Source organism: Nerophis lumbriciformis, linkage group LG20, assembly GCF_033978685.3.
Source record: "Nerophis lumbriciformis linkage group LG20, RoL_Nlum_v2.1, whole genome shotgun sequence".
Lineage (NCBI taxonomy): Eukaryota > Metazoa > Chordata > Actinopteri > Syngnathiformes > Syngnathidae > Nerophis > Nerophis lumbriciformis.
In genome coordinates, this window is record NC_084567.2 from 6,823,153 (window position 1) to 6,849,878 (window position 26,726).

The 26,726-nt window shown below is 41.0% G+C and overlaps 3 protein-coding genes across 3 annotated transcripts in view; 2 read left to right on the forward strand and 1 right to left on the reverse strand.

The window, feature by feature from the left end:
* On the forward strand, positions 1-19,650 carry LOC133619338 (uncharacterized). The gene is made up of 2 exons (XM_061980314.2): positions 1-40; positions 15,781-19,650. The coding sequence occupies exons 1-2, from the start codon at positions 1-3 to the stop codon at positions 17,088-17,090; spliced, it is 1,350 nt and encodes a 449-aa protein (XP_061836298.2). The 3' UTR covers positions 17,091-19,650.
* The window catches only part of LOC133619281 (uncharacterized), a 260,390-nt gene that overhangs the window by 137,709 nt on the left and 95,955 nt on the right, over positions 1-26,726 (reverse strand). The window lies entirely within an intron of this gene.
* The window catches only part of LOC133619339 (uncharacterized), a 12,597-nt gene continuing 3,740 nt past the window's right edge, over positions 17,870-26,726 (forward strand). Inside the window, exon 1 of the mRNA XM_061980315.2 lies at positions 17,870-17,909. Within this exon, the coding sequence (XP_061836299.2) occupies positions 17,870-17,909 (40 nt within the window). The remainder of the gene's footprint in view (positions 17,910-26,726) is intronic.

The following is a 26,726-nucleotide window of genomic DNA, read 5'->3' on the forward strand; positions in this document are numbered from 1 at the left end:
ATGTACGGAAAAATAAGCAGAACTGTGGTCCTAAAAGCAGGTACGGACCGAAGCGTGGGTTACCTGTACCGTTACACCTCTAGTAAACACAATTATAGATATGAACAAAATGACAGTTGTCAGCTGTGAGCATATATTACCTCCATCAAACATGGTGGAAATGTCTGTTACAAGATACTGTGCTAGTAAATAGTAGGGATGCAACTGTACTCGCTATTATCCTGCACGGGACAATCCGCCTTTAAATATATTATATATTAATCGAGATGGTATGCAAAACATAATCTTGATACATTTTTTTACCTTATTGCCCAGCCCTATTCCATCAGCATTTCAGTTCAGTTTCAGCCATTTTCTCAAACACCGAGTCAAATCAGCTCTGTTATTTTCCATTTTTTCGACTGTTTACCGTACCTTGGAGACATCATGCCTCGTCGGTGTGTTGTCGGAGGGTGTAACAACACCAACAGGGACGGATTCAAGTTGCACCAGTGGCCCAAAAATGCGAAAGTGGCAAGAAATTGGACGTTTGTTCCGCACACTTTACCGACGAAAACTATGCTACGACAGAGATGGCAAGAATGTGTGGATATCCTGCGACACTCAAAGCAGATGCATTTCCAACGATAAAGTCAAAGAAATCTGCCGCCAGACCCCCATTGAATCTGCCGGAGTGTGTGAGCAATTCAGGGACAAAGGACCTCGCTAGCACGGCAAGCAATGGCGGCAGTTTGTTCCCGCAGACGAGCGAGCTAAACCCCCTGGATGTCTTGGCTCACACCGTCCCTTATGCCACCGAAGATGATCAAGATAAGAATATCGACCCTAGCTTCCCTGGCCTGCTGACATCAACTCCAAAACTGGACAGATCAGCTTTCAGGAAAAGAGCGCGGATGAGGGTATGTCTACAGAATATATTAATTGATGCAAATTGGGCTGTCTGCACTCTCAAAGTGCATGTTGTTGCCAAATGTATTTCATATGCTGTAAACCTAGTTAATAGTTGTTAGTTTCCTTTAATGCCAAACAAACACATACCAATCGTTGGTTAGAAGGCGATCGCCGAATTCGTCCTCGCTTTCTCCCGTGTCGCTGGCTGTCGTGTCGTTTTCGTCGGTTTCGCTTGCATATGGTTCAAGCCGCTGAAATCCGAGTCTGAATCCGAGCTAATGTCGCTATAGCTTGCTGTTCTTTCCGCCATGTTTGTTTGTGTTTGCTTCACTATGTGACGTCACAGGAAAATGGACGGGTGTATATAACGATGGTTAAAATCAGGCACTTTGAAGCTTTTTTTAGGGATATTGCGTGATGGGTAAACATTTTTAAAAAACTTCGAAAAATATAATAAGCCACTGGGAACTGATTTTTAATTAACCATTCTGAAATTGTGATAATGTTCCCCTTTAATTAAAAAAAGTGGTGTTGTCGAGATCGGCTGGTATGCAAAAAATAATCGTGATCATTTTTTTTGCCATATAGCCCAGCCCTATTCCATCAGCATTTCAGTTCAGTTTCAGCTTTTGGGCAGTTTCTACAGAAATGAGTTATGTTCATACTTTGTATTTTTGTTTCGCACTTAGCAATAGTGCTAATTGCTTGATCTGCTTATCACTCAGCTTCTAAAAGTTGTAGCTCATCCTCCTTATATTCAGGCTCAAAAATATAAGGTTCTGGATCATAATTTGTCCAAAAGTATTATTTGATGGCACTCATGAAGTCTGCCTTTATTAGTAATAGTCGGTGGTGTCGTTGAAGGAAATAGCGAACGTTGTGATGCGTCTGTGAAAATAATTTGCCGCCGTTTGTTAAAAATGATAACAAATGATGAAAATATGTAAATATTACATGCTATCATGAATGTGCCTGTTATTACAGTCCATATATACTTACAGCGTGTATATACAAAGTTGCTGGAAGCTTTTGGATATTTTTTAGAGTTTTTTATAGGCGAAATAGAGTGCATCCCCATTACCTGCATTGTTAGCTGACTTTTCTAGCGTTTATTTACGAGTTAGAATCAGTGATGGGCAGTAGCGTGGCGTTAACTTAGCTATTTTTCCACCCATGTAGTGACGTAGCGTCCCTCAAATGCTTCAAAGAGAGAAAATAGACTGCTAATCAAAGACTGGAAAATAAAATATATATTGCTATAATTATTTTATTTTATTGTTAATATAATTGTTAGTTATTTGTTACTAATGTATACTTGGTTGTTCTTTTAGATTATATTTAAAATTGCGTTTTGGTGGTACTGTTTTTAGGTTTTCTAATGAATAAATAATTGTTTGATTGATTGAGAAGTTTATTGACCTTTTAAAGAATTGAATCCATGTAATGCTTTAAAAAGGCAAATGGATGGCACAAAAAGCCAAAAGGCTTGTTTCCACCGTGGGCCATTAAATATTCATCACATTTGATACATTGAATAATAAAAGATATATAACCTGTAACATGTATATAAACAATTACGTTAAAATAGATAAATTATGTACATATACACAGTCAACATATCAGGTGATTTGAAAAACAATATATACAAAGGATGGGGGTATATACACTATGTACATGACACTATGTACATGACTATGCACATGTTGACTCCAAGAGTGTGCAAAACATCCATCTATAACCACATATAAACCTGTTTGATGCTTTCGGAAAGTTGCTGGGGATCAATTTTGGTTCAGATCAGGTAGAGGTTGAGCTGAGCCATGATTTTATGGCAGTTTTAAAATTTAAAATTGTGTTATTTATTGTGATTCCAAGATCACTCGAAATAATTGTGATTATTATGTTTGGCCATAATTGTCCAGCCCTAGACAAGGTATTGGAAAGGACTTTATGATAAACTATGTATCACGGTACTTAAGTCACGATACAATAGTCTATTGCGATATTGTGACATGGAGTTTTACTGCGATTTTTACAAAGTCACTGAAACATTTAAAAAACAAATTAAAATAGATGTACCGTATTTTCCGCACTATAAGGCGCACCTAAAAACCACAAATTTTCTCAAAAGCTGACAGTGCGCCTTATAACCCGGTGCGCTTTATATATGGATAAATATTAAGATTCATTTTCATAAAGTTTCGGTCTCGCAACTTCGGTAAACAGCCGCCATCTTTTTTCCCGGTAGAACAGGAAGCGCTTCTTCTTCTACGCAAGCAACCGCCAAGGTAAGCACCCGCCCCCATAGAACAGGAAGCGCTTCTTCTTCTACTGTAAGCAACCACCCGCCCGCGTAGAAGAAGAAAAAGCGCGCGGATGTCACCGTACGTTTCATTGCCTTTGTGTGTTTACATCTGTAAAGACCACAAAATGGCTCCTACTAAGCGACAGGTATCCGGTTCATGAAAAGACGCAATCTCTCCATCCGCACACGGATTACTATTTCACAGCAACTGATATTCCTGTGAACCGCACTGTGGATACAACGGGAGCACGTACGGTGAATATTCGCACCACAGGGAATGAGAAGTCATCCTTCACTGTGGTTCTAGCTTGCCATGCTAATGGCCAGAAACTTCCACCCATGGTGATATTCAAAAGGAAGACCTTGCCAAAAGAGACCTTTCCAGCCGGCGTCATCATAAAAGCTAACTCGAAGGGATGGATGAAGAAAAGATGAGCAAGTGGTTAAGGTAAGTTTAAGTTTACGCGAAGAGGCCGGGTGGCTTTTTTCACGCAGCTCTGTCCATGTTGATATACGTATGTTTGTGATTGCACATTTGCGTACATTTTGGGAGTGAACAGAGTTGTTAGAACGCTGGTTTTTAATATATTATTAAAGTTTGACTGACCTATCTGACTGTTTTTTTGACATTCCTTTAGCGCAGTTAGATGCGGCTTACAACATGGGGCGGCTTATTGGTGGACAAAAGTTTTGAAATATGCCGTTCATTGAAGGCGCGGCTTTTAACCCAGGGCGCCTTATGGTGCGGAAAATACGGTAAGCGTCAATATATACCTTGATGTTGCAGAAAAAAGACCATATATTTTTTTAACCGATTTCCGAACTCTAAATGGGTGAATTTTGGCGAATTAAACGCCTTTCTAATATTCGCTCTCGGAGCGGTGACGTCACATCGGGAAGCAATCCGCCATTTTCTCACTTTCGTCGGTGTGTTGTCGGAGGGTGTAACAACACGAACAGGGATTCAAGTTGCACCAGTGGCCCAAAGATGCAAAAGTGGCAAGAAATTGGACGTTTGTTCCGCACACTTTACTGACGAAAGCTATGCTACGACAGAGATGGCAAGAATGTGTGGATATCCTGCGACACTCAAAGCAGATGCATTTCCAACGATAAAGTCAAAGAAATCTGCAGCCAGACCCCCATTGAATCTGCCGGAGTGTGTGAGCAATTCAGGGACAAAGGACCTCGGTAGCACGGCAAGCAATGGCGGCAGTTTGTTCCCGCAGACGAGCGAGCTAAACCCCCTGGATGTCTTGGCTCACACCGTCCCTTATGCCACCGAAGATGATCAAGAGAAGAATATCGACCCTAGCTTCCCTGGCCTGCTGACATCAACTCCAAAACTGGACGGATCAGCTTTCAGGAAAAGTTAGCGGATGAGGGTATGTCTACAGAATATATTAATTGATGAAAATTGGGCTGTCTGCACTCTCAAAGTGCATGTTGTTGCCAAATGTATTTCATATGCTGTAAACTTAGTTCATAGTTGTTCGTTTCCTTTAATGCCAAACAAACACATACCAATCGTTGGTTAGAAGGCGATCGCCGAATTCGTCCTCGCTTTCTCCCGTGTCGCTGGCTGTCGTGTCGTTTTCGTCGGTTTCGCTTGCATACGGTTCAAAACGATATGGCTCAATAGCTTCAGTTTCTTCTTCAATTTCGTTTTCGCTACCTGCCTCCACACTACAACCATCCGTTTCAATACATGCGTAATCTGTTGAATCGCTCAAGTCGCTGAAATCCGAGTCTGAATCCGAGCTAATGTCGCTATAGCTTGCTGTTCTATGCGCCATGTTTGTTTGTGTTGGCATCACTATGTGACGTCACGGGAAAATGGACGGGTGTATATAACGATGGTTAAAATCAGGCACTTTGAAGCTTTTTTTAGGGATATTGCGTGATGGGTAAAATTTTGAAAAAAACTTCGAAAAATAAAATAAGCCACTGGGAACTGATTTTTAATGGTTTTAAACCTTCTGAAATTGTGATAATGTTCCCCTTTAAAAACTTCAAAGAAGACCGTTTCCTGCAAAATGGCACGGAAGTACAACATTGCTTCAGGAGCACCTGAAAAGGAAACATGTTGGAGCCATGGATGAAGGGAAGAACTCACAGTATGTAACTTTTTAAGTCCATAGTGGCAACGGGCATTCGTGAGTTCAGCTTTTTTGTGAGTAACGTTAACGTTATGCCTTTGTTGCAACGCGGGGCTAATAATGTGTCTCCAGGCACATTTGACTCCGTTTTGAGAGAGAAAACGCACGGTTACCAATTTCGAAATAAACGTAACGGACAGAAATATCTCAGGTTGGTTTCATAATGGATCAATGTAGCTGGGCCCGATAAAGCTATATAAATATATTTAGATTTGAGTGACACTTTAGTATAACTAAACGTTATGAAGGTGCTGGAATATTTCATGCTATTATTCAGAGGCAGCCTAAAATGAATCCCTTATTATTCACAACAGAAACGTGTACAATATCTGATTCACTTCTGATCTGATGAGTTACATTTCTGTGTTATTATTGGTGTATGCTGCACCCCTAATGTCCAGAACATGGTGCCAGTATGCTGTTTTTTCCCCCCAATAAAATACTGGAAAGGATAGAAATGTAGTTTGTCTCTTTTATCCGATTGTTAATCGATCAATTGAAGTAATAATCGACAGATTAATCAATTATCAAATTAATCGTTAGTTGCAGCCCTAATTTCAGTATTGACTTTTTCCCCACTGTTAGTTTGTAGTATCCTAATGTCCATCGCAGCAGATGTTTTCTACTTTCTGTGATTCTAGCTGAGCTTTTCTGAGTCTATGACAAGTCATGTAAACATTGATCCATCATTCTGGCAAGGCACTAAATGAATGGCCATGAAACACTACACACTAGGGTTGTCCCCATATCAATAATTTAGTTCCGGTACTAAATGTATAGATACTTTTCTAAATAAAGGGAACTATGAAAAATGTCAATATTGGCTTTATTTTAACAGAAAATCTTACACGACATTAAACACTCACAGTCAAAGAAGCATTTTACAAGGTTAAAATATAAATTTAAAAAGCATTAAACACATTGGGCTTCTCTTGTTGCACTCAAAGAACAATTTACAATTTTCCATATTACATATAGTCTGCTATAATCAAGGATTAGATTAGAATAGAACAAATTTTTACTGACGTTATATTCAATTATTCATGATTCATGGTTGCCACTCCTGGTCTGTGATTTAAGAAAGATACAATTATTAAGTACTAAAAACAAAACTATGGATAAATACACAGATAAGCCATGTAGCAGGTAAAACACATTTATTAAAGACAAAACACAAATTGTAGGAATTTGTTACAAAATGTAGCCATTTCACTTGCATTACAGTGTTTCCCACAGGACAGGCATCTATTTGTGGTGGTGTGGTCGGGGGGTGGCGGCGGCAGCGGCGATGACCAAGAAGAACGCGGAGTTGGAATATAATTACAACATTTTATGTACATATTTATATACAGATTTGAACAATTAGTGATTCACTGAAATATATTTATTAATTGTGGTTCTTACAAAAAATATATCTTATAAAATATAAAAGCTAAAATGTCTCTTAAAGCTCTGCCCCTTTAATTAGTGCATACTAAATAATTTAACTTTAGCCTACTACTACAACCATATTATTTACCAGCAACATAAAGTGAAACAGAGGCAGAGGTGTCCTGCCACAGTCAGTCAACCTCCTCCTGCTGCTGCTGAACAGTTCGCACTGGAGCTATAGTCTCGCTCGCCAGACCCTCCTCCAGAGAAGAGGGAGACACTGGAGCTTATCGTGCTGGGTGTTATACAGCCATGACTTAAATTGTGGCATTTTTAGCCATTCTGGATCGAACCCAGTCGCTCTATGTTTTGTCGTGGTCCTCTCTATAAGGCACATAAGAATATAAAATAGGACCCTTTTTATGAGAAAAGTGCATTTCTGATCTGACCCTGCTTTATTTTTCAGTGTTTGCTGAGTCTCACCTGTTGCCTCCGCCCTAGCTGGCTCTACATGCTGCCTGTCTTCCTCCTCTCCTACAACATCTTCCTGCGTACTTACTATCCCTTCCTCCTCACCCTCTCTTACTGCCTCAGCTGCCACAGCTGCGGCACTAGTTGAAGCCTGGAAATATTGGAAGCAAATTAATTTTCACACTGATGGACGTCTGTTCACTTTCCTTATGAGATTTCTAAGTGTCTACACCGTTTTGATAATACCTCCTGTGGTCCGGACTGTAGGCCTACCTCCTCTCCAAGTCCAGCCCTTTTCGGCCGTTGAAAATATTTTTCTATACTCTTCTGTGTGAAGGAGTGAACATCCAACATTAGAATTTATTACTAACGAGCAGAAGCGCTCAATGTACAGTGCCGGCTAACCTTAAGCGGCAGCAGCTCAACATATGCAGGGTTCAACGTTAAGGTTTTTTTCTACTTGCCCGACTTCTCAAATCTACTTGCCCCAATATTTTTACTTGTCCTGCCTAGGTTTTTTTCTGGCTGTGTAGTGCTCATGGCTTATATCTTACTAAAATTCTTCCCGTTAACTTTTTACAACACTACGCAGTAATTATTATAATTATTATTATTATCTATAATTACATTTAAATGGCATTGCATGCATGTAAAATTAAATGCTATTTCACATTATTTGACCAGTAGCAGTTCCACCCATCTGAACAGGTCAGCCACCTGTTTAAAGCCCGATCACAGTTGAAATCTTGAAATGAAGGGCCTTTAATGGCCAAAACATTAACCTGGACAACATTTTAACAGCTGGTTGGCTCAGATTTTATTATCTTCATTGCATTCACATGCTACAGTGGACAATTTAGCGTCAGTATTAATGCAGTATCTGAAGCACCGTCTCCACGTGTGTTTATTGACAACAGGGTTATAACCTGGACACGTTAGCTCGTCGGTATTGTAACACGTGACTGTTACTATGTGCGTCTGCCCCAGACCCCGAATCAAACAGCGGCGGTGTTAATGAAGCAGCGTCAGGCTGCTCACCGTCAGTGAAACGCTCGGTGAAATCGCGGATTAACGTTAAATATACAGTGTTTCCCACACATTCATTTATTTGTGGCGGCCCGCCACGAAAGAATTACGTCCGCCACAAATGGATTTTTCGGCTTTTGACTCGGTCGACCGCTCATAAAAGCAATGGGACTGTCTGTGAATGTTGCTTGTAGTTACACCTCAGGTGCAGTAGGTGGCGGTAGCCTACCATGCACTATGCAATAGCACTTAATTCACCTGGTGGGCCAGAAGAAGAAGAAGAAGAAGAAGAGGGACGGACGGACGGAATCAAAATACTCGCCGGCTACTTTTCATAATGATGGCGCTTCCTACGTTTCTACCTCAAACGTCCAAAAGCTGCTGAAAGCCTTGATCCAGGATGCCATGGGGAAAAAAACTTAAATGGTGCCTTTTGGCGACAGTTAGCAGCTTGGTGGCTCATAGCTGGCTAGCAAACGCTTGCTAGCGTGGGAGCATTGCTTCATTTTTACAGGTGTTATAGGTAGATAGTAGTGATGGGTCCGGCAACACCGATGCATCGGCGCATGCGTCGAGCTCATAGAGCGAAACCCTGTGTCGTTGCGCGTACCGCTTTTAGAAAGTCACGTGACCGATCATGAGCTGTTTTGGTCACGTGACCGATACGCGAACTGTGTCGCACTGACGCCTCCTCTGTGCCCTGTGAGCGGCTCTTTTCTACAGCCGGAGAAATAATAACTAAGAAGAGAAAGCGTCTAAAATTGAATACGTTGGAAAAACTGTTTTTTTTTTAAATAAAAATGTGTAAAAAAATAATAATAATAATTTCCAGGTCCACAAGCATCCTCATTCACAACACGTTCTCTTAGATTTCCATGTTATGATACATGTTCACATTATTTGACTGTATCTAAAAAAGACAAAAAATATATTTTTATTTAAATGAAGTTATGAAATAATCCTAAATGAAATACAATGACTTGGTTTATATTATTGTATATACTAGGTCAGTGGTTCTCAACCTTTTTTCAGCAATGTACCCCCTGTGATTTTTTTTTAAATTCAAGTACCCCCTAATCAGAGCAAAGCATTTTTGGTTGAAAAAAAAAAGATAAAGAAGTAAAATACAGCACTATGTCATCATTTTCTGATTTATTAAATTGTATAACAGTGCAAGATATTGCTCATTTGTAGTGGTCTTTCTTGAACTATTTGGAAAAAAAAGATATAAAAATAACTAAAAACTTGTTGAAAAATAAACAAGTGATTCAATTATAAATAAAGATTTCTACACCTAGAAGTAATAATCAACTTAAAGTGCCCTCTTTGGGGATTGTATTAGAGATCCATCTGGATTCATGAACTTAATTCTAAACATTTCTTCACAAAAAAAATAAATCTTTTAACATCAATATTTATGGAACATGTTCACAAAAAATCTAGCTGTCAACACTGAATATTGCATAGTTACATTTCTTTTCACAGTTCTTTTTGACAGACATTTTAGTGACAAACCTGAGCTTGTGCTTCACTGAGTTTATGAACTTACATTCATATTTTGTTGAAGTATTATTCAATAAATATATAAAGGATTTTTGAATTGTTGCTATTTTTAGAATATTTTTTTAAAATCTCACGTACCCCTTGGCATACCTTCAAGTACCCCCGGGGGTTCGCGTACCCCCATTTGAGAACCACTGTACTAGGTCATAAAATCAGTGTCAGTTGAGTCGGTCCATAGGTTGCCTGTAGGGATTTTTAATGTCCAGCAGATGTCATTATTTAGTGACACAGTATCGACACAGTATCAATACAATTTTGCAATGTGTCAAAACGCTTCATGACGCCTCATCAACCCATCACTAGTAGATAGGTTATAGCTGCATCGCTCGCGGCCTGTCATATATTTAACGTTAATCCGTGATTTCACCGAGCGTTTCACTGACGGTGAGCAGCCTGACGCTGCTTCATTAACACCGCCGCTGTTTGACTCGTGGCCCGGGGCAGACGCTCGTAGTAACAGTCACGTGTTACAATACCGACGAGCTAACGTGTCCAGGTTATAACCATGTTGTCAATAAACACACATGGACTGAAGCTAAATTGTCCACTGTCCACTGCAGCATGTGAATGCAATGAAAAGAATAAAATCTGAGCCAACCAGCTGTTAAAATGTTGTCCAGGTTAATGTTTTGGCCATTAAAGACCGTTCATTTCAAGATTTCAACTGTGATCAGGCTTTAAACAGGTGGCTGACCTGTTCAGATGAGTGTAACTGCTACTGGTCAAATAATGTGAAATAGCATTTAATTTTACAAGTATGCAATGCCATTTAAAGTTAAAGTTAAAGTACCAATGATTGTCACACACACACTAGGTGTGGCGAGATTATTCTCTGCATTTGACCCATCACCCTTGATCACCCCCTGGGAGGTGAGGGGAGCAGTGGGCAGCAGCGGTGGCCGCGCCCGGGAATCATTTTGGTGATTTAACCCCCAATTCCAACCTTTGATGCTGAGTGCCAAGCAGGGAGGTAATGGTTCCCATTTTTATAGTCTTTGGTATGACTCGGCCGGGGTTTGAACTCACAACCTACCGATCTCAGGGCGGACACTCTAACCACTAGGCCACTGAGTAGGTTGCAATTATGGATAATAATAATAATAATAATAATAAATACTGTGTAGTGTTGTAAATAGTCAACGGGAAGGATTCTATTAAGATATAAGCCATGAGCACTACACAGCCAGAAAAAAACCTAGGCAGGACAAGTACAAATATTGGGGCAAGGAGATTTGAGAAGTCAGGCAAGTAGAAAAAAACCTTAACGTTGAACCCTGCATGTGTTGAGCTGCTGCCGCTTAAGGTTAGACGGCACTGTACATAGAGCGCTTCTGCTCGTTAGTAATACATTCTAATGTTGGATGTTCACTCCTTCATTCACACAGATGAGTATAGAAAAATATTTTCAACGGCTGAAAAGGGCTCGACTTGGAGAAGAGGTAGGCCTACAGTCCGGACCACAGGTGCGACCTGTTCAGCAGCAGCAGCAGCAGGAGGAGGAGGAGGAGGAGGTTGACTGACTGTGGCAGGACACCTCTGCCTCTGTTTCACTTCATGTTGCTGGTAAATAATATGGTTGTAGTAGTAGGCTAAAGTTAAATTATTTAGTATTCACTAATTAAAGGGGCAGAGCTTTAAGAGACATTTTAGCTTTTATATTTTATAAGACATATTTTTTGTAAGAACCACAATTAATAAATATATTTCAGTGAATCACTAATTGTTCAAATCTGTATATAAATATGTACATAAAATGTTGTAATTATATTCCAACTCCGCGTTCTTCTTGGTCATCGCCGCTGACGCCGCCACCCCCTCCCGCCCGCCCGCCGACCACACCACCACAAATAGATGCCTGTCCTGTGGGAAACACTGATATATGACGAGCCGCGAGCGATGCAGCTATAAACTATCTACCTATAACCTATATTACCCTCGTATTTTGATCCGGTCGGTCCGTTCTTATTTTACTTCGTCGTCTTCGTCTTCTTCTTCTGGCCCACCAGGTGAATTAAGTGCTATTGGCGGAGTTACAATGCATAGTAGGCTACCGCCACCTACTGCACCGGAGTTGTAACTACAAGCAACATTCACAGACAGAGTCCCATTGCTTTTATGAGCGGTCGAGCGAGTCAAAAGCCGAAAAATCCATTTGTGGCGGACGTAATTCTTTCGTGGCGGGCCGAGAGCGAATAATAGAAAGGCGTTTAATTCGCCAAAATTCTCCCATTTAGAGTTCGGAAAATCGGTTAAAAAAATATATGGTCTTTTTTTCTGCAACATCAAGGTATATATTGACGCTTACATAGGTCTGGTGATAATGTTCCCCTTTAATGATCCACGAAGGAAATTGTTCCACACATGGAAAGAACATTGCAGGTATAATTAGACTAAATATAGCGATATAAAGTATAACATATATACGTAATATTTACATAATATATGTGCAGTATATTATAGATACTGATATATTATATTATATTATGTCTATATCATATACTGTATACTGTCACAAAGTGTTGGTGACGAACCCCAAGATGCAGAGACGGCAGGATTGGTGCAGGAAAACATAATCTAATGTCCAAAATAAATGTAAAACACAAACCAGGAACCAGAAAACACAAAAACTGGAAACAGCTAACGGCTAACAGAATAACACGAAACAAGGAGCTAGGAGACAGCAAACTGTAAATAGCTATTAGGAACTAGCAAATAGGAACAGCTTACCGCAAACAAAGACATCGGCAAGTATTAGCACGACTGGTAGTAGCTACAACGACAATCAGTAATACTCCAGCACAGACTGGATGGCAAAGCAGGTTTAAATAGCAGCTGGCTGATTGACACCAGGTGTGGACAGGTGCCAATCAGCCGCAGCTGAGGGGAAACAGCGCTCAGGGAGACAAGCAGGAAACAACCAAAATAAAAGCGCTGACAGGAAATAAAGACAAACACAGAGGAAAAACTAAAACATAACCAAACTGTCAGGGACAAGCCTGACATATACAATATAAAACAATTACTATGTACAATATGACAGTATATGTGACAGCTGCTGCATAAAATAGAGAGTAGATCCCAGAAAAAATAGAAAATAGACATTAAAAACAAAGAGAAGTAGCTAACATAGAAGCGGTCAGGTAATAGACAGATATCATCTATTGCGGTTTGGCGAGTGATTATACAGCTGGATGGAGTGCGGAATGAAGGAGTTCTTGAATCGCACAGTGTGGGAACGAAGCTGAAGGAGCCTGTTGGAGTATGAACTCCGCTGTCCCTCAATTGTCAGGTGGAGTGGGTGGGCAGGATTGTCCATGATGGCCAGCAGTTTGTCCAGTGTCCTCCTGTCCCTCACTGACACAAACGACTCCAACTGCGTGCCAATAGTTTGTCCGGCTTTCCGGATCAGTTTGTCAATCCGGTTTGAGTCCCTTTTGCTGGTGCTGCTCCCCCAACAAACCACTGCAAAGTACAGGGCACTGGCCACAACAGACTGATCAAATATCTCCAACAGCTTGCTGCACACATTAAAGGGGAACATTATCACAATTTCAGAAGAGTTAAAACCATTAAAAATCAGTTCCCAGTGGCTTATTTTATTTTTTGAATTTTTTTTCAAAATTTTACCCATCACGCAATATCACTAAAAAAAGCTTCAAAGTGCCTGATTTTAACCATCGTTATATACACCCGTCCATTTTCCTGTGACGTCACATAGTGAAGCCAACACAAACAAACATGGCGGAAAGAACAGCAAGCTATAGCGACATTAGCTCGGATTCAGACTCGGATTTCAGCGGCTTAAGCGATTCAACAGATTACGCATGTATTGAAACGGATGGTTGTAGTGTGGAGGCAGGTAGCGAAAATGAAATTGAAGAAGAAACTGAAGCTATTGAGCCATATCGGTTTGAACCGTATGCAAGCGAAACCGACGAAAACGACACGACAGCCAGCGACACGGGAGAAAGCGAGGACGAATTCGGCGATCGCCTTCTAACCAACGATTGGTATGTGTTTGTTTGGCATTAAAGGAAACTAACAACTATGAACTAGGTTTACAGCATATGAAATACATTTGGCAGCAACATGCACTTTGAGAGTGCAGACAGCCCAATTTTCATCAATTAATATATTCTGTAGACATACCCTCATCCGCTCTCTTTTCCTGAAAGCTGATCTGTCCAGTTTTGGAGTTAATGTCAGCAGGCCAGGGAAGCTAGGGTCGATGTGAGCCAAGACATCCAGGAGGTTTAGCTCGCTCGTCTGCGGGAACAAACTGCCGCCATTGCTTGCCGTGCTACCGAGGTCCTTTGTCCCTGAATTGCTCACACACTCCGGCAGATTCAATGGGGGTCTGGCGGCAGATTTCTTTGACTTTATCGTTGGAAATGCATCTGCTTTGAGTGTCGCAGGATATCCACACATTCTTGCCATCTCTGTCGTAGCATAGCTTTCGTCGGTAAAGTGTGCGGAACAAACATCCAATTTCTTGCCACTTTCGCATCTTTGGGCCACTGGTGCAACTTGAATCCGTCCCTGTTCGTGTTGTTACACCCTCCGACAACACACCGACGAGGCATGATGTCTCCAAGGTACGGAAAACAGTCGAAAAAAACGGAAAATAACAGAGCTGATTTGACTCGGTGTTTGAGAAAATGGCGGATTGCTTCCCGATGTGACGTCACGTTGTGACGTCATCGCTCCGAGAGCGAATAATAGAAAGGCATTTAATTCGCAAAAATTCACCCATTTAGAGTTCGGAAATCGGTTAAAAAATATATGGTCTTTTTTCTGCAACATCAAGGTATATATTATTACATAGGTCTGGTGATAATGTTCCCCTTTAAAGGACCTAAGCTTCCTCAGGAAAAAGAGTCTGCTCATGCCCTTCTTGTAAACACAAACTTTGCAGGAAACGGTCTTCTTTGAAGTCTTTCAAGTAAAGTGTTCCCACACTTTTGACGACTTAGGTCGTACACTTTTCTCCACTGAAGCAATAACCTCAAGATGTTTCTCCGCTGAACTATCGGTACTGTTTTCCTCCGCCATTTTTCGAATGTTTCCAGGCACAAAGACTAAAAAAATGGGACCCACTACTTCCCTGTTTGGCACTCAGCATCAAGGGTTGGAATTGGGTGTTAAATTACCAAAAATGATTCCCGGGCTCGACCACTGCTGCTGCTCACTGCTCCCCTCACCTCCCAGGGGGTGATCAAGGGTGATGGGTCAAATGCAGAGATTAATTTCGCCACACCTAGTGTGTGTGTGACAATCATTGGTACTTTAAAGGTGACGGCGTCGTCACGTGAGCTGCACATGACACATCATTGGCTGGCTTACTGCCACCTCATGAGACATAAGCGCAGCGCATGCGCATTGCATAGATCCAACGAACCGATGACTAGAGTAAACGCCAATTTTTAATTGATTTAGTCGATTAGTTGTTGTAGCCCTAGTGACCAAGTTGTAACTAATCGACAACCTCGTCCTTCCGACCAAAGAGCGAAGCTTTATGGACCCAGTGTTACCCCCGGAGGGAACGTCTCCCCTGCACTCCTCGACCACAGTCTGGGAGCCGACAAACAGGAAAGGTGTAAAGCAACCCTTGCAGAGCGGCGGCTCCCTGTTTAAAGTGTCACCTTTGTTAGTTTAGAAGCCCAAATACCTCCATATTGCACTTCACGCACTCTCTTTATTAACCAGTAGAATTGTCCTTTGTTACCTTTCTTCCTCTCCACCATGTTATTGCTTGTATGCACTTTGTGTGTGCGTTTTGACACACTCAACATCATGCGCCTCGGTTCTGTAGTCACCGCCGTACAGCGGCATTCAGATGAAAGAATGGTACCGGTACTTTTCAAAGGTGGTATAGTACCGAATTCTATTGATTAGTACCGCAATACTTTATTAGTAGCAGTATACTGTACAACCCTACTACACACATTTACAGTACATAGAATAAAGTGTGTTTTTGTTGTTTGTGTCTTGCAGACGTCCAGCAGCTGATCGGTAATCCAGAAGAAGTTTCCCCTCAGTTAGGGGGGAGCTCCACTTTGAAGCAGGAGACTCCACAACCACCCTGCATTAAAAAGGAAGAGGAGGAACTCTGCATCACTCAGGAGGGAGAGTGTCTTCTAGGACGAGAGGAAGCTGATTACACCAAGTTTCCACTGAATATTATCTTTGTGAAGACTGAAGATGATGAAGAGAAACCACAAGTTGACAACCTCTTAGCTCCACTATCAGATAGTGAGGCTGAAGACGAGGTTGAAGAACCTTTGAGCAGCAATAAAGACTGTGAAGGTGATATGAGGACTCACACTGACAACAAACACTCTGAATGCTCTTCAAAGAAGAGGGGTAAAACATGTTTTAACTGTTCAATTTGTGGTCAAAGTTGTACTAAAAGCAGCCAATTGACTCGACACATGAGAACACACACAGGTGAAAAACCATTTAAGTGTTCAGTTTGTGGCAAAAGTTTTTCTCTAAATAGCACTTTGACTCAACACATGAGAACACACACAGGAGAAAAACCATTTAAATGTTCAGTTTGTGGCGTAAGCTATTCTCAAAATAGCTCTTTGACTCGACACATGACAACACACACAGGGAAAAAAAAAATTATTAACTGTTCAGTTTGTGGCAAAGGCTTTTCTCAAAATAGATATTTGACTGAACACATGAGAAGACACACAGGAGAAAAAACATTTAGTTGTTCAGTTTGTGGCAAAAGCTTTTTTGGTAAGAACAATTTGACTGAACACATGAGAAGGCACACAGGTGAAAAACCATTTAGTTGTTCAGTTTGTGGCAAAAGCCTTTTTTGTAAGAGCAATTTGACTGAACACATGAGAACACACACAGGTGAAAAACCATTTAGTTGTTCAATTTGTGGCAAAAGCTTTTCTGTTAAAAGCCATTTGACCCAACACATGAGAACACACACAGGTGAAAAACCATTTAGTTGTACAGTTTGTGGCAAAAGCTTTTCTAAAAATAGCTTATTGACTCTACACATGAGAAGACACACAGGAGAAAAAACATTTAGTTGTTCAGTTTGTGGCAAACGCTTTTTTGGTAAGAGCAGGTTGACTGAACACATGAGAACGCACACAGGTGAAAAACCATTTAGCTGTTCAGTTTGTGGCAAAAGCGTTTCTTTTAAGAGCAGTTTGATTGAACACATAAGAACACACACAGGTGAAAAACCATTTAGTTGTACAGTTTGTGGCAAAAGCTTTTCTTTTAGGAGCAATTTGACTAACCACATGAGAACGCACATAGGTGAAAAACCATAAAAGTAAAAATAGACAAATGACTCAACACATGAGAACACACGCTGAGAAAAAACATTTAGTTGTTCAGTGTGCTGTAAAAGGTTCCCACATAATGCAGACGCAGTAAAACACATAAGAACACACAAGGGAAAATAACCAGTTAGCTGTTTAGTTTGTGGTATGTTGCTCATATGTGGCGACATCCACCCTACCCAGGACCTCCTCACTGCTTCTTTCACAAATATCTGAGGTATTCATACAAACTTGGATTATTTGAAGCATAATCTTATCTACTCATGACCCCATGTCTTCTCTGTATCTGAAACCTTCCTGAACAGTAAGATAGATGATGCTTCAAGTGCTTGGTTACTCCTTCTTCAGTCCAGGGACCTGGGGCCTCATGTGTCAAGTTTGTGCATGCTCAAAAACCTGCACTACACCCTTTTTCACTGCAAAGTTGAGATGTATCAAAACTGACGTTGACGCATAAGTGATGCTGGGTAACTGCTTGCATAACAAACTGCCAACTTTTACTCCTCAGACTGATTGATGTGCAAATCAGAGACATATGAACAATTAACCCCCAACACTCACAACCCAACCCCCACCTCCCTCGACATTCGGGCATAACAGGTTCAATCCGGCCTGCGAGATGAGTTTGCGAGGTGTAAAATTCAGCTGCATTTTTTAATGAAAGAAACTGTTGTTCTAATTGTGTCCACTGGATGTCGCAATAGCAATTCTGTTAGGCAAGCAAATAGTTTATACCGGGGTGAGCAAGTATACCAAGCAAGAGGTACATGGTAAAGCGGGGCTTTGACTCCTCCCCCTCCACCCAATGTAAAACAAGAGTAAAATAAGCAATCAGTAACCCCACTTAAAATGCAGCATGAGACACTGCACACTGATATAGTTCTGTGAAAATGATTGTCTTCTGTGCCTCTTTCTGTCTTGCCTCTAGTGAGGGCGGTCGCATTTTTTTCTCCTCCCGTCTTCTCCCTGCTTGCTCCCTTTGTCTTTTCTGTGTAAACTTTTGTTTGAAGCCTCTTTCTTTGCGCTGTCCTCTAAATCTAAACATCAGACATGGAATATATTAGTTGGATTCCCGACTCAATTGACAAAATCTTTTCGACGAGGAAAAGAGGTTCTGGGGTGCTTGGCTGCCCTGATGGAACCATTGCTGCGGGGTACGTGAGAGATTCCAGGGATAAATGGAAAATCCTGTGCCTCTCAGTCCTTTCCATTGAGGACGTGGAAGACCTCTACATATTTGGAACCATGATCGTGGGGCACCTGCTGATTGGGCTGGGCATTGCTCTGGTGTATCTTAAAATTCGTAGGACGATGGCCGCCACTCAAGGAGCCCAAAGGCTGTTCATCGCAATGGAAGGTTTGGGTCGGGCTGTGGGATCACAGACTGGGGCGATTTCTGAACTGAATCGCAAGATGGATCACATCATGGACAAGCTGGCTGAAAAGGAAAAATTGGATATGAGGGCCAACATGAACGAATAGAACAGCCATTGTTATGTCTGTTCGAAGAAAAACAAAAATCTTTATCTACAATTTCACTCCCCTGAATGACCTTGAGGACAAGAACAGGCTGTTCTGTAAACATCCCCTGAGGAATTTCAAAGATGGACGCTTTTGACCTCCCTTCCTCCTCAACGACACCTGGAAGTCTAACTTTGCTTGCAGTGCATGCAGAACGACCATGGGCCTATGAACACAACACCACTACACCCAAAGACAATGGGCATATACACAAACACACTCCCCACCCCATGCCTTCACCACCGCTTGATTACCCTTCGGGGTGATGGACGGCTGAGTAGCGCTTTATAGCAGCATGCTGGCCTCCAGGGCCCCCTTGGACTCAGTCTGGACCCCCTCCCGAGGGTCCAGCATTTGACTGATATTTTTTACTCTTCCCCCCTTTCCCAATATCACCTTTTTCCCACCTTTTTAAGGAGCGCCGTAAGTGGCTGATCCGTTGGCGGTCCTGTCTTGTCTCCCAGTAACGTATGTCTGCTCTTAGTGGGACTGTGCCCAAAATGTAATTTCAGTTCTTATGTGTCTTGTACATGTTAAAAAATGGACAATAATTAAGAATCCTGAATCCATCCTGAAATGTAAAGAAAGTGAACAGTGTGTGATTTACTGCAATACTGTCAGTCTTGTACGTTTTTATTTGTGCTTTGTTGAAATTGTTCACACATTGCACAGCTTTTATTTTTCTATCAATACACATTATGTCTAGAAGACAGGAAGTAACTCAACACTCTTGAATAGTTTCTACCTCAGTTTGTATGGTTTGTTGAGTTAGCACAGGATTAATATGTGGAAATGACAAATGAAGTAGTTGATACATAGAATAGTTTTTATGCATGCTTTATTTTGTTTGTTGTTCAATCTTAGATGGGTTGTGACTAAATCTAAATTAATTGTGTTCTTTAAGGTGTTTTTGAAAATGCACCATTTTTTTCCCTCTAAATTTTCAACTAACTTGAAGTGTTTTGTCAAGAGGATTATTTGTGGTATGTACATTTTCAGAATGTGCTTGTTCTATTTTGGGCCGAAATAAAATAAAGAAAACAATCTGAAGTTGTCGCAGTCGTATTTTTAAGTTATCATGCCATGATTTTACCCGTCCCGCCCACGTGGAAATAGATTTTCCTCCATGTGACCCCTGAGCTAAAATGAGTTTGACACCCCTGCTGTAATGTGACTCATGTGAGCAGGTTACTGTATAAACACATTTTGTTATAAGTTATAAAAATGTGTTTAGTTCTCAGAGACACATCAATGTCAGACTGACAATCACTCTTCCGCTTTCTCCAAACACAAGAACAAAGCAGCTCCTACTGACTTGTGATTGGTCAGACCGTGCCCATCTTAATCACATGGCTAATTTCAATATAATAAATTGCGATGTAACACAATTGAATATCTTATATGCTCAGACAGTAATGTGTTTGTATAAGTTTAGATTGGGTTATGATGTTTGTAATGGGGAAAGACGTTAATGTGTCTTGTTTTCATGTTTGCATTTAAGATAGTTGACATTTAGCATGATAGCTGTTAACTGGCGATTAGTGATGTTAAGTGCCTAAGATGGTAGTTATTGATTAGCAGTGCGATGAGGGCTTTCTGCTGGTGAGTGATTAGCACTACAGTTAGAGCCACCTATCGCTAGGTAGAAATGAGCAGTTTCACCAACATTTTTATGTGAAACCATATTACTAACTGTCTGGTGTTTGACAGGAATCATGGAAGTTTATTGTCATACCAGCACAAGATACACATGAGATGGCACACAATTTAGTAGCACGTGAACAATAGGATTGGTCCTGGTGGAGATCTACACTCTTAGTGCTTTTCTTCTTTATTCAGAGTAATCATTTGACTTTCTAAAGGTTTTTAACTAAAACAACTAAGTAAGTTGAAAAATATGTGTGTTTCTTGTAGTGTTTAAACTTTATGATTATTTTCGATGTATGCCCTTTTTCTGGTTTGAACAACAGCCATTGAAAAAGTATGTGCACGTGCTTGTATATATATATATATATATATTTTATTTTCAAAGAGTAGTTGTCCATTATTTGATGTTAGATACTTTTGCCAACCATTATTTTAAAACAAGATTAAAATGCCTTTATTTTGAAAAACAACTGATGTGGAGTAGGAAACGGAAGTTGCTGACTTCCAGCGCATGCGCAAATGTACTTGAAGCAAACGAAAAAGACGAAGACCGCATGCTATGGTTGTTCGGAGATTTTTCGAATTCACGATCTTAAAGTCATATGATTCACAGCAAATATAGCAACAAATATCTCAATTGGTATTTTCCCAAATAACGAAACGTGCATTGGGTTTGGAGCGATATGTGAAGTGAAGATTGAAGACGTGATAGAAGATGGACGACTACTGCTATGCTAAGATGGCGACGTCCGCTAAAAGAGAACATGAAAGAGAATCAACTTCCAGCAAATCACCAACGGAGATAAAGACGAAAGATGAAGGTGAGTGAGTTGAAGTTTTGTCATTTGAAAACTATTTGAATTTCAAGCCCTTAAAGTGTAAATGAGCCGACCTTGTTGAAGAATGTAAAGAAAGAGCCGCCATGATTGTTAGCTTGAAGAAGGCAGTGGAGTTCACATCAGAGGAGATGAAAGAATGCAAAAGTCACATTTAGAAACCAAAAGCAAAACAACAACTCTATTAGGCTCGTTTGGTGTGTTTTTATATTCATCGTGTTGTGGTTTTGAGGTAAGGTGAGTATTTAGTCACATTTAACAAAGTCTCTGTACAGTTTGTCGTGTCGTCAAGTAACAGAAAAGAATGGACGTGTTCAAGTCGCGAGCAACGACTCGTTAGCAGCGTGTTTTGAAGACTAGCCTACAGTTGTTTGGTCGCTGTCTGAATTTTTTAATCAAAACAGAAGAGTTCCTCTTTACTGTTTTAGGCAAATGCCACTAATAAAATATTTAGCGAGCATTATTACTAAGCTAAGTTATACATGGAGGACATAACAGCCACTATCTCTAAGGCCCCTTCTACACTAACTAAGGTTATCCAGGATATATCCCACCTAACTTTATCCTTGTCCACACACACACAATGGTCGTTTAAGACCCCCTCCGTCCGCCGGCACAACGCGACCTAGTACGCATGCGCGGAAAATGTGCACGCCATAGCAATCTCCAGCATTGCTTTGTATGCAAGTTCTTAAAGGGGAACATTATCACAATTTCAGAAGGGTTAAAACCATTAAAAATCAGTTCCCAGTGGCTTATTTTAATTTTCGAAGTTTTTTTCAAAATTTTACCCATCACGCAATATCCCTAAAAAAAGCTTCAAAGTGCCTGATTTTAACCATCGTTATATACACCCGTCCATTTTCCTGTGACGTCACACAGTGATGCCAACACAAACAAACATGGCGCATAGAACAGCAAGCTATAGCGACATTAGCTCGGATTCAGACTCGGATTTCAGCGGCTTAAGCGATTCAACAGATTACGAATGTATTGAAACGGATGGTTGTAGTGTGGAGGCAGGTAACGAAAACGAAATTGAAGAAGAAACTGAAGCTATTGAGCCATATCGGTTTGAACCGTATGCAAGCGAAACCGACGAAAACGACACGACAGCCAGCGACACGGGAGAAAACGAGGACGAATTCGGCGATCGCCTTCTAACCAACGATTGGTATGTGTTTGTTTGGCATTAAAGGAAACTAACAACTATGAACTAGGTTTACAGCATATGAAATACATTTGGCAACAACATGCACTTTGAGAGTGCAGACAGCCCAATTTTCATCAATTAATATATTCTGTAGACATACCCTCATGTCAGCAGGCCAGGGAAGCTAGGGTCAATATTCTTCTCTTGATCATCTTCGGGACGGTGTGAGCCAAGACATCCAGGGGGGTTTAGCTCGCTCGTCTGCGGGAACAAACTGCCACCATTGCTTGCCGTGATACCGAGGTCCTTTGTCCCTGAATTGCTCACACACTCCGGCAGATTCAATGAGGGTCTGGCGGCAGATTTCTTTGACTTTATCGTTGGAAATGCATCTGCTTTGAGTGTCGCAGGATATCCACACATTCTTGCCATCTCTGTCGTAGCATAGCTTTCGTCGGTAAAGTGTGCGGAACAAACGTCCAATTTCTTGCCACTTTCGCAACTTTGGGCCACTGGTGCAACCTGAATCCGTCCCTGTTCGTGTTGTTACACCCTCCGACAACACACTGACGAGGCATGATGTCTCCAAGGTACGGAAAACAGTCGAAAAAACGGAAAATAACAGAGCTGATTTGACTCTGTGTTTGAGAAAATGGCGGATTGCTTCCCGATGTGACGCCACCTTGTGACGTCATCGCTCCGAGAGCGAATAATAGAAAGGCGTTTAATTCGCCAAAATTCACCCATTTAGAGTTCGGAAATTGGTTAAAAAAATATATGGTCTTTTTTCTGCAACATCAAGGTATATATTGACGCTTACATAGGTCTGGTGATTATGTTCCCCTTTAAATGTAACTTATCTGAACAATATCCAGTGTTGTGGTATTTCAATGAACTGGAATCCAGTGTGCTGTGGGGCCTTATTGTAGTGAATCACACCTGAGTTATCATGAATTAATCAAACCTTAATAAACACATGAAAGAACATTTTACATCAATCAATCTAGGGATCTAGATATCTGGTCAGGACACTCTTTTGCCTTCACTTTCATTGTCCATTAGTTTTTGGTGACTTTAAATACTCGAGACGTTGAGTCCGCGACATACATGGCGGACAATAACTGATACAGTCTGCTTTGCCAGGCCAAAAGCATTCACCATTTTCCGTTGTCTTCCCTCGACGGCCAGCTAATACAAAGCACACGCTACCTTTTTTATCACATCCACGGGAGCCCGCATTCTCGTTGTCTCTCCTTCGACAAATGGACAAAGTTTTTCGCTAAGTAGAATCACAGCTGACATAACATTCGAATGTTCTCTTGCCATCTGAGAAGTGTTGTATCCCAAATAGCTGCAATCGCTTTCTCTTAAGGTATCCATGTGTGATTTCCACAAGCGTCTGTACATGTAGCAGAAGGAGAAACACGGGCATGTCTGGATGATTCGTCTCCATCTTTCCAGTGGTTAGCTCCGAGTGGAAACAGGTTGTTATGAAGCTGGCTGTGGCGTGGTCTTTCTGCCGTCACTTCCTCTCTGATTTCAGTTTGTAATCGATCAATGAGTCCATACAAAGCTAAGAGCCGGAGATTCAAGAAATCCACGGCGCACTTCCCTGTGTAAAAAATTATCCAAGGAGGGGGACCTTAAACCATACTTGCCAACCTTGAGACCTCCGATTTCGGGAGGTGGGGGGTGGGGGGGCATGGTCGGGGTGGGGCGAAGGCGTGGTTGGGGGCGTGGCTAAGAGGGGAGGAGTATATTTACAGCTAGAATTCACCAAGTCAAGTATTTCATATATATATAATAAAATTAAAAAATATATATATATAGCTAGAATTCACTGAAAGTGAAGTATTTTCTTATATATATATATATATATATATATATATATATATATATCAATCTATCTATCAAGAGGGACAGAGACAGTGCATGTGGATCACATGTTACCATGGCGAGAAAACATGGAGAGACTGCCAGTTATGTAGTCTCCACCAGTTGCAGAAAATGTGCCATCAGTACAACTGGACAGTGCTGTTTCAGTTCCATCACCAGGACCATCAGTGAGTCAGACATAAACTAGTGTCATCATTGAACCAGATTCAAGGGCTGCTGAGTTGCCATCATCAGAACCCAGATCACCCACAACAAAAACCCCACCAGTGATCCGCAGGTACCCAGAAAGGTTTCAAGTACCACCAAAGAAACTGAATCTCTGAAGACAGTATAAAAATCTGTGTTAAAGATGTACAAATACTCTTTGTATATTAAGCATGTTATTGTTTACAAATGAGGGTTAAGAGTTCAGTACTAAAAAAAAAAAAAGAATGTGGCTTAAGTACAGTTTTTTAATTGAGCTGCTGCATTTTTTGGTTGGGTTGTTTATTTCTTTTGAGTAAATTCTACAATTCTAAAAGGGGAGGAATTTAATAAAGTGATCTATGTTTGTCTGTTGCCATCTCCTGGTGAATGTTGGCTATAGTGTACTGGGGTTTCTTTTTGGTTGGCCAACGATTTACGTGGTGTTGCGCACCTCAGTGTGTGAGTCTGTTCTGAAGTCTACAGTAAAGAGACGTACTTCATCACCTCGCCTGGTTATTGCCTACAACTCAATATATTACAACAACATTGCTCCATGCAGACCCTCCAGGTCCGCATGGAGCTGGAGGGGGCGTGGCCTCCAGGTGCGCCTGAATTTCGGGAGATTTTCGGGAGAAAATTTGTTCCGGGAGGTTTTCGGGAGAGGCGCTGAATTTCGGGAGTCTCCCGGAAAATCCGGGAGGGTTGGCAAGTATGCCTTAAACGATGGTTTAGTGTGGCTGACACGATGCTTAGGCTAAATAATTATTCGTTTAAGGGATTATCCGGCTTAGTGTAGACATAGCCTAAGTCATTCTCCATCTTGTAAACACTGTAGCAGCTAGCGAAAGATTTAAATGATGTTGTTGTGCCAGGATTTGATTTTGAGTATTTTTAAATTGTATTTCATCGTTCTTAGTAGGGCTGAGTTAGGGTTGGACAAGTATTCCCATTTTAATCTCAATTTCAATTAAGACATGTCACGATCATAAAAATGTTATTGTAAAAAAAGAAAGATGAACGTGCATGCAAATTCTTGAGCCTGTAACGGTTAAAGGGATGAGTGAGCGTATGATTGAAAAAAAGACCATGTCTACTAGAATGTGCTACTTTTTATTTGACACAGTGCTAGTATGTCTAATCAGCAGTGTTGGGTTAGTTACTGAAAACCAGTAACTAGTTAGTTACTTGTTACTTTATTTCAAAAGTAACTCAGCTACTTACACCAAAAAGTAATGCGTTACTGGTAAAAGTAACTAGTTACTTCTTTTTTTCATCTTTTTTTTTTTTAGGGTTCCCATTAATGCCCTTTTGGCCTTCATTTCAGTACTGTTATTGCACTGGAGAATAATACAATGTGTTGATCAACTTGACATGCATTTGCATCACTGAACTCTGCTAAGCAATGTGGTCTACATACAACACACAAAGACAAAGATATGTTTCAAAGGGCAAATTTATTTTGGGCCAGAACAAATTGACAAAACTATTTTAAACAGCTGCAACATAACATACATAAGTAACAAACAGCATAATAACAACATAGCTGTAAACCTGCCTTCACCCAAGGAAGGCACACATGACATACACAAAGCCTAACCAGGCATTTTCTCTCTCTCAAGGAATTCGGAAATAAAATCATGTCTTCATGCGATCAACACTGTACTAAAGCCCAGAACACTTTACGCATTTCCCCAGTTTTAGTTTAGAGATAAGGAAAGATTGGCCTGGCCCACTAGGATCCCTCTTTATGTTTGTGAACTTTATAGTCTATACATTTAAAGTGATGTGATAATCAAACACTCTAGAAGTCTAGAATGAAAGAGTATATAAGAGAGTTGACAGGGTGTGTGTACCTTCAGTGCTGAATGATGAGCAGAGGCAGAGTTTGGAGTGTGTTCTTTAGCTCGCTTTCCATGTTTATGTACTCACTGTCCACTGTGTCCAGCTGCCTGAAATCGGGTGACTCCACTGTAGAAATAGCCTGCATGTCTTCTAGCACATACGCTGCAATGTCTCTATCAATGTTGTCCTGGCCAGCAGTCCCCCCCGTTAAAATCCAGCCGCTATTGGAGGTGGAGTTGAAGTGTGTCTCTCTTTACTGGCTTCGTCGAAGCATGTTGCTTTTGTAGCTGTTTCAGCAGATTTGAATTGCTGTTTTGGGCAGTAGCTGGGATCTTTGATCCAAGACACAACTTACATTTAACTAAAATGTTATTTTCTTTGTGCTTGACAAAAGAAAAGTAGTGAGAATATCTCCATGTTAAGAAACTCGACTTCTGGCTTCGCCATGATGTAAACACAGACACCCCCCCCCCCTCCCACCCACCCACATAAAGCGTGCCTCTTCTTTTCCTTGTGACACTGATGGACGACACCACAGCGCTC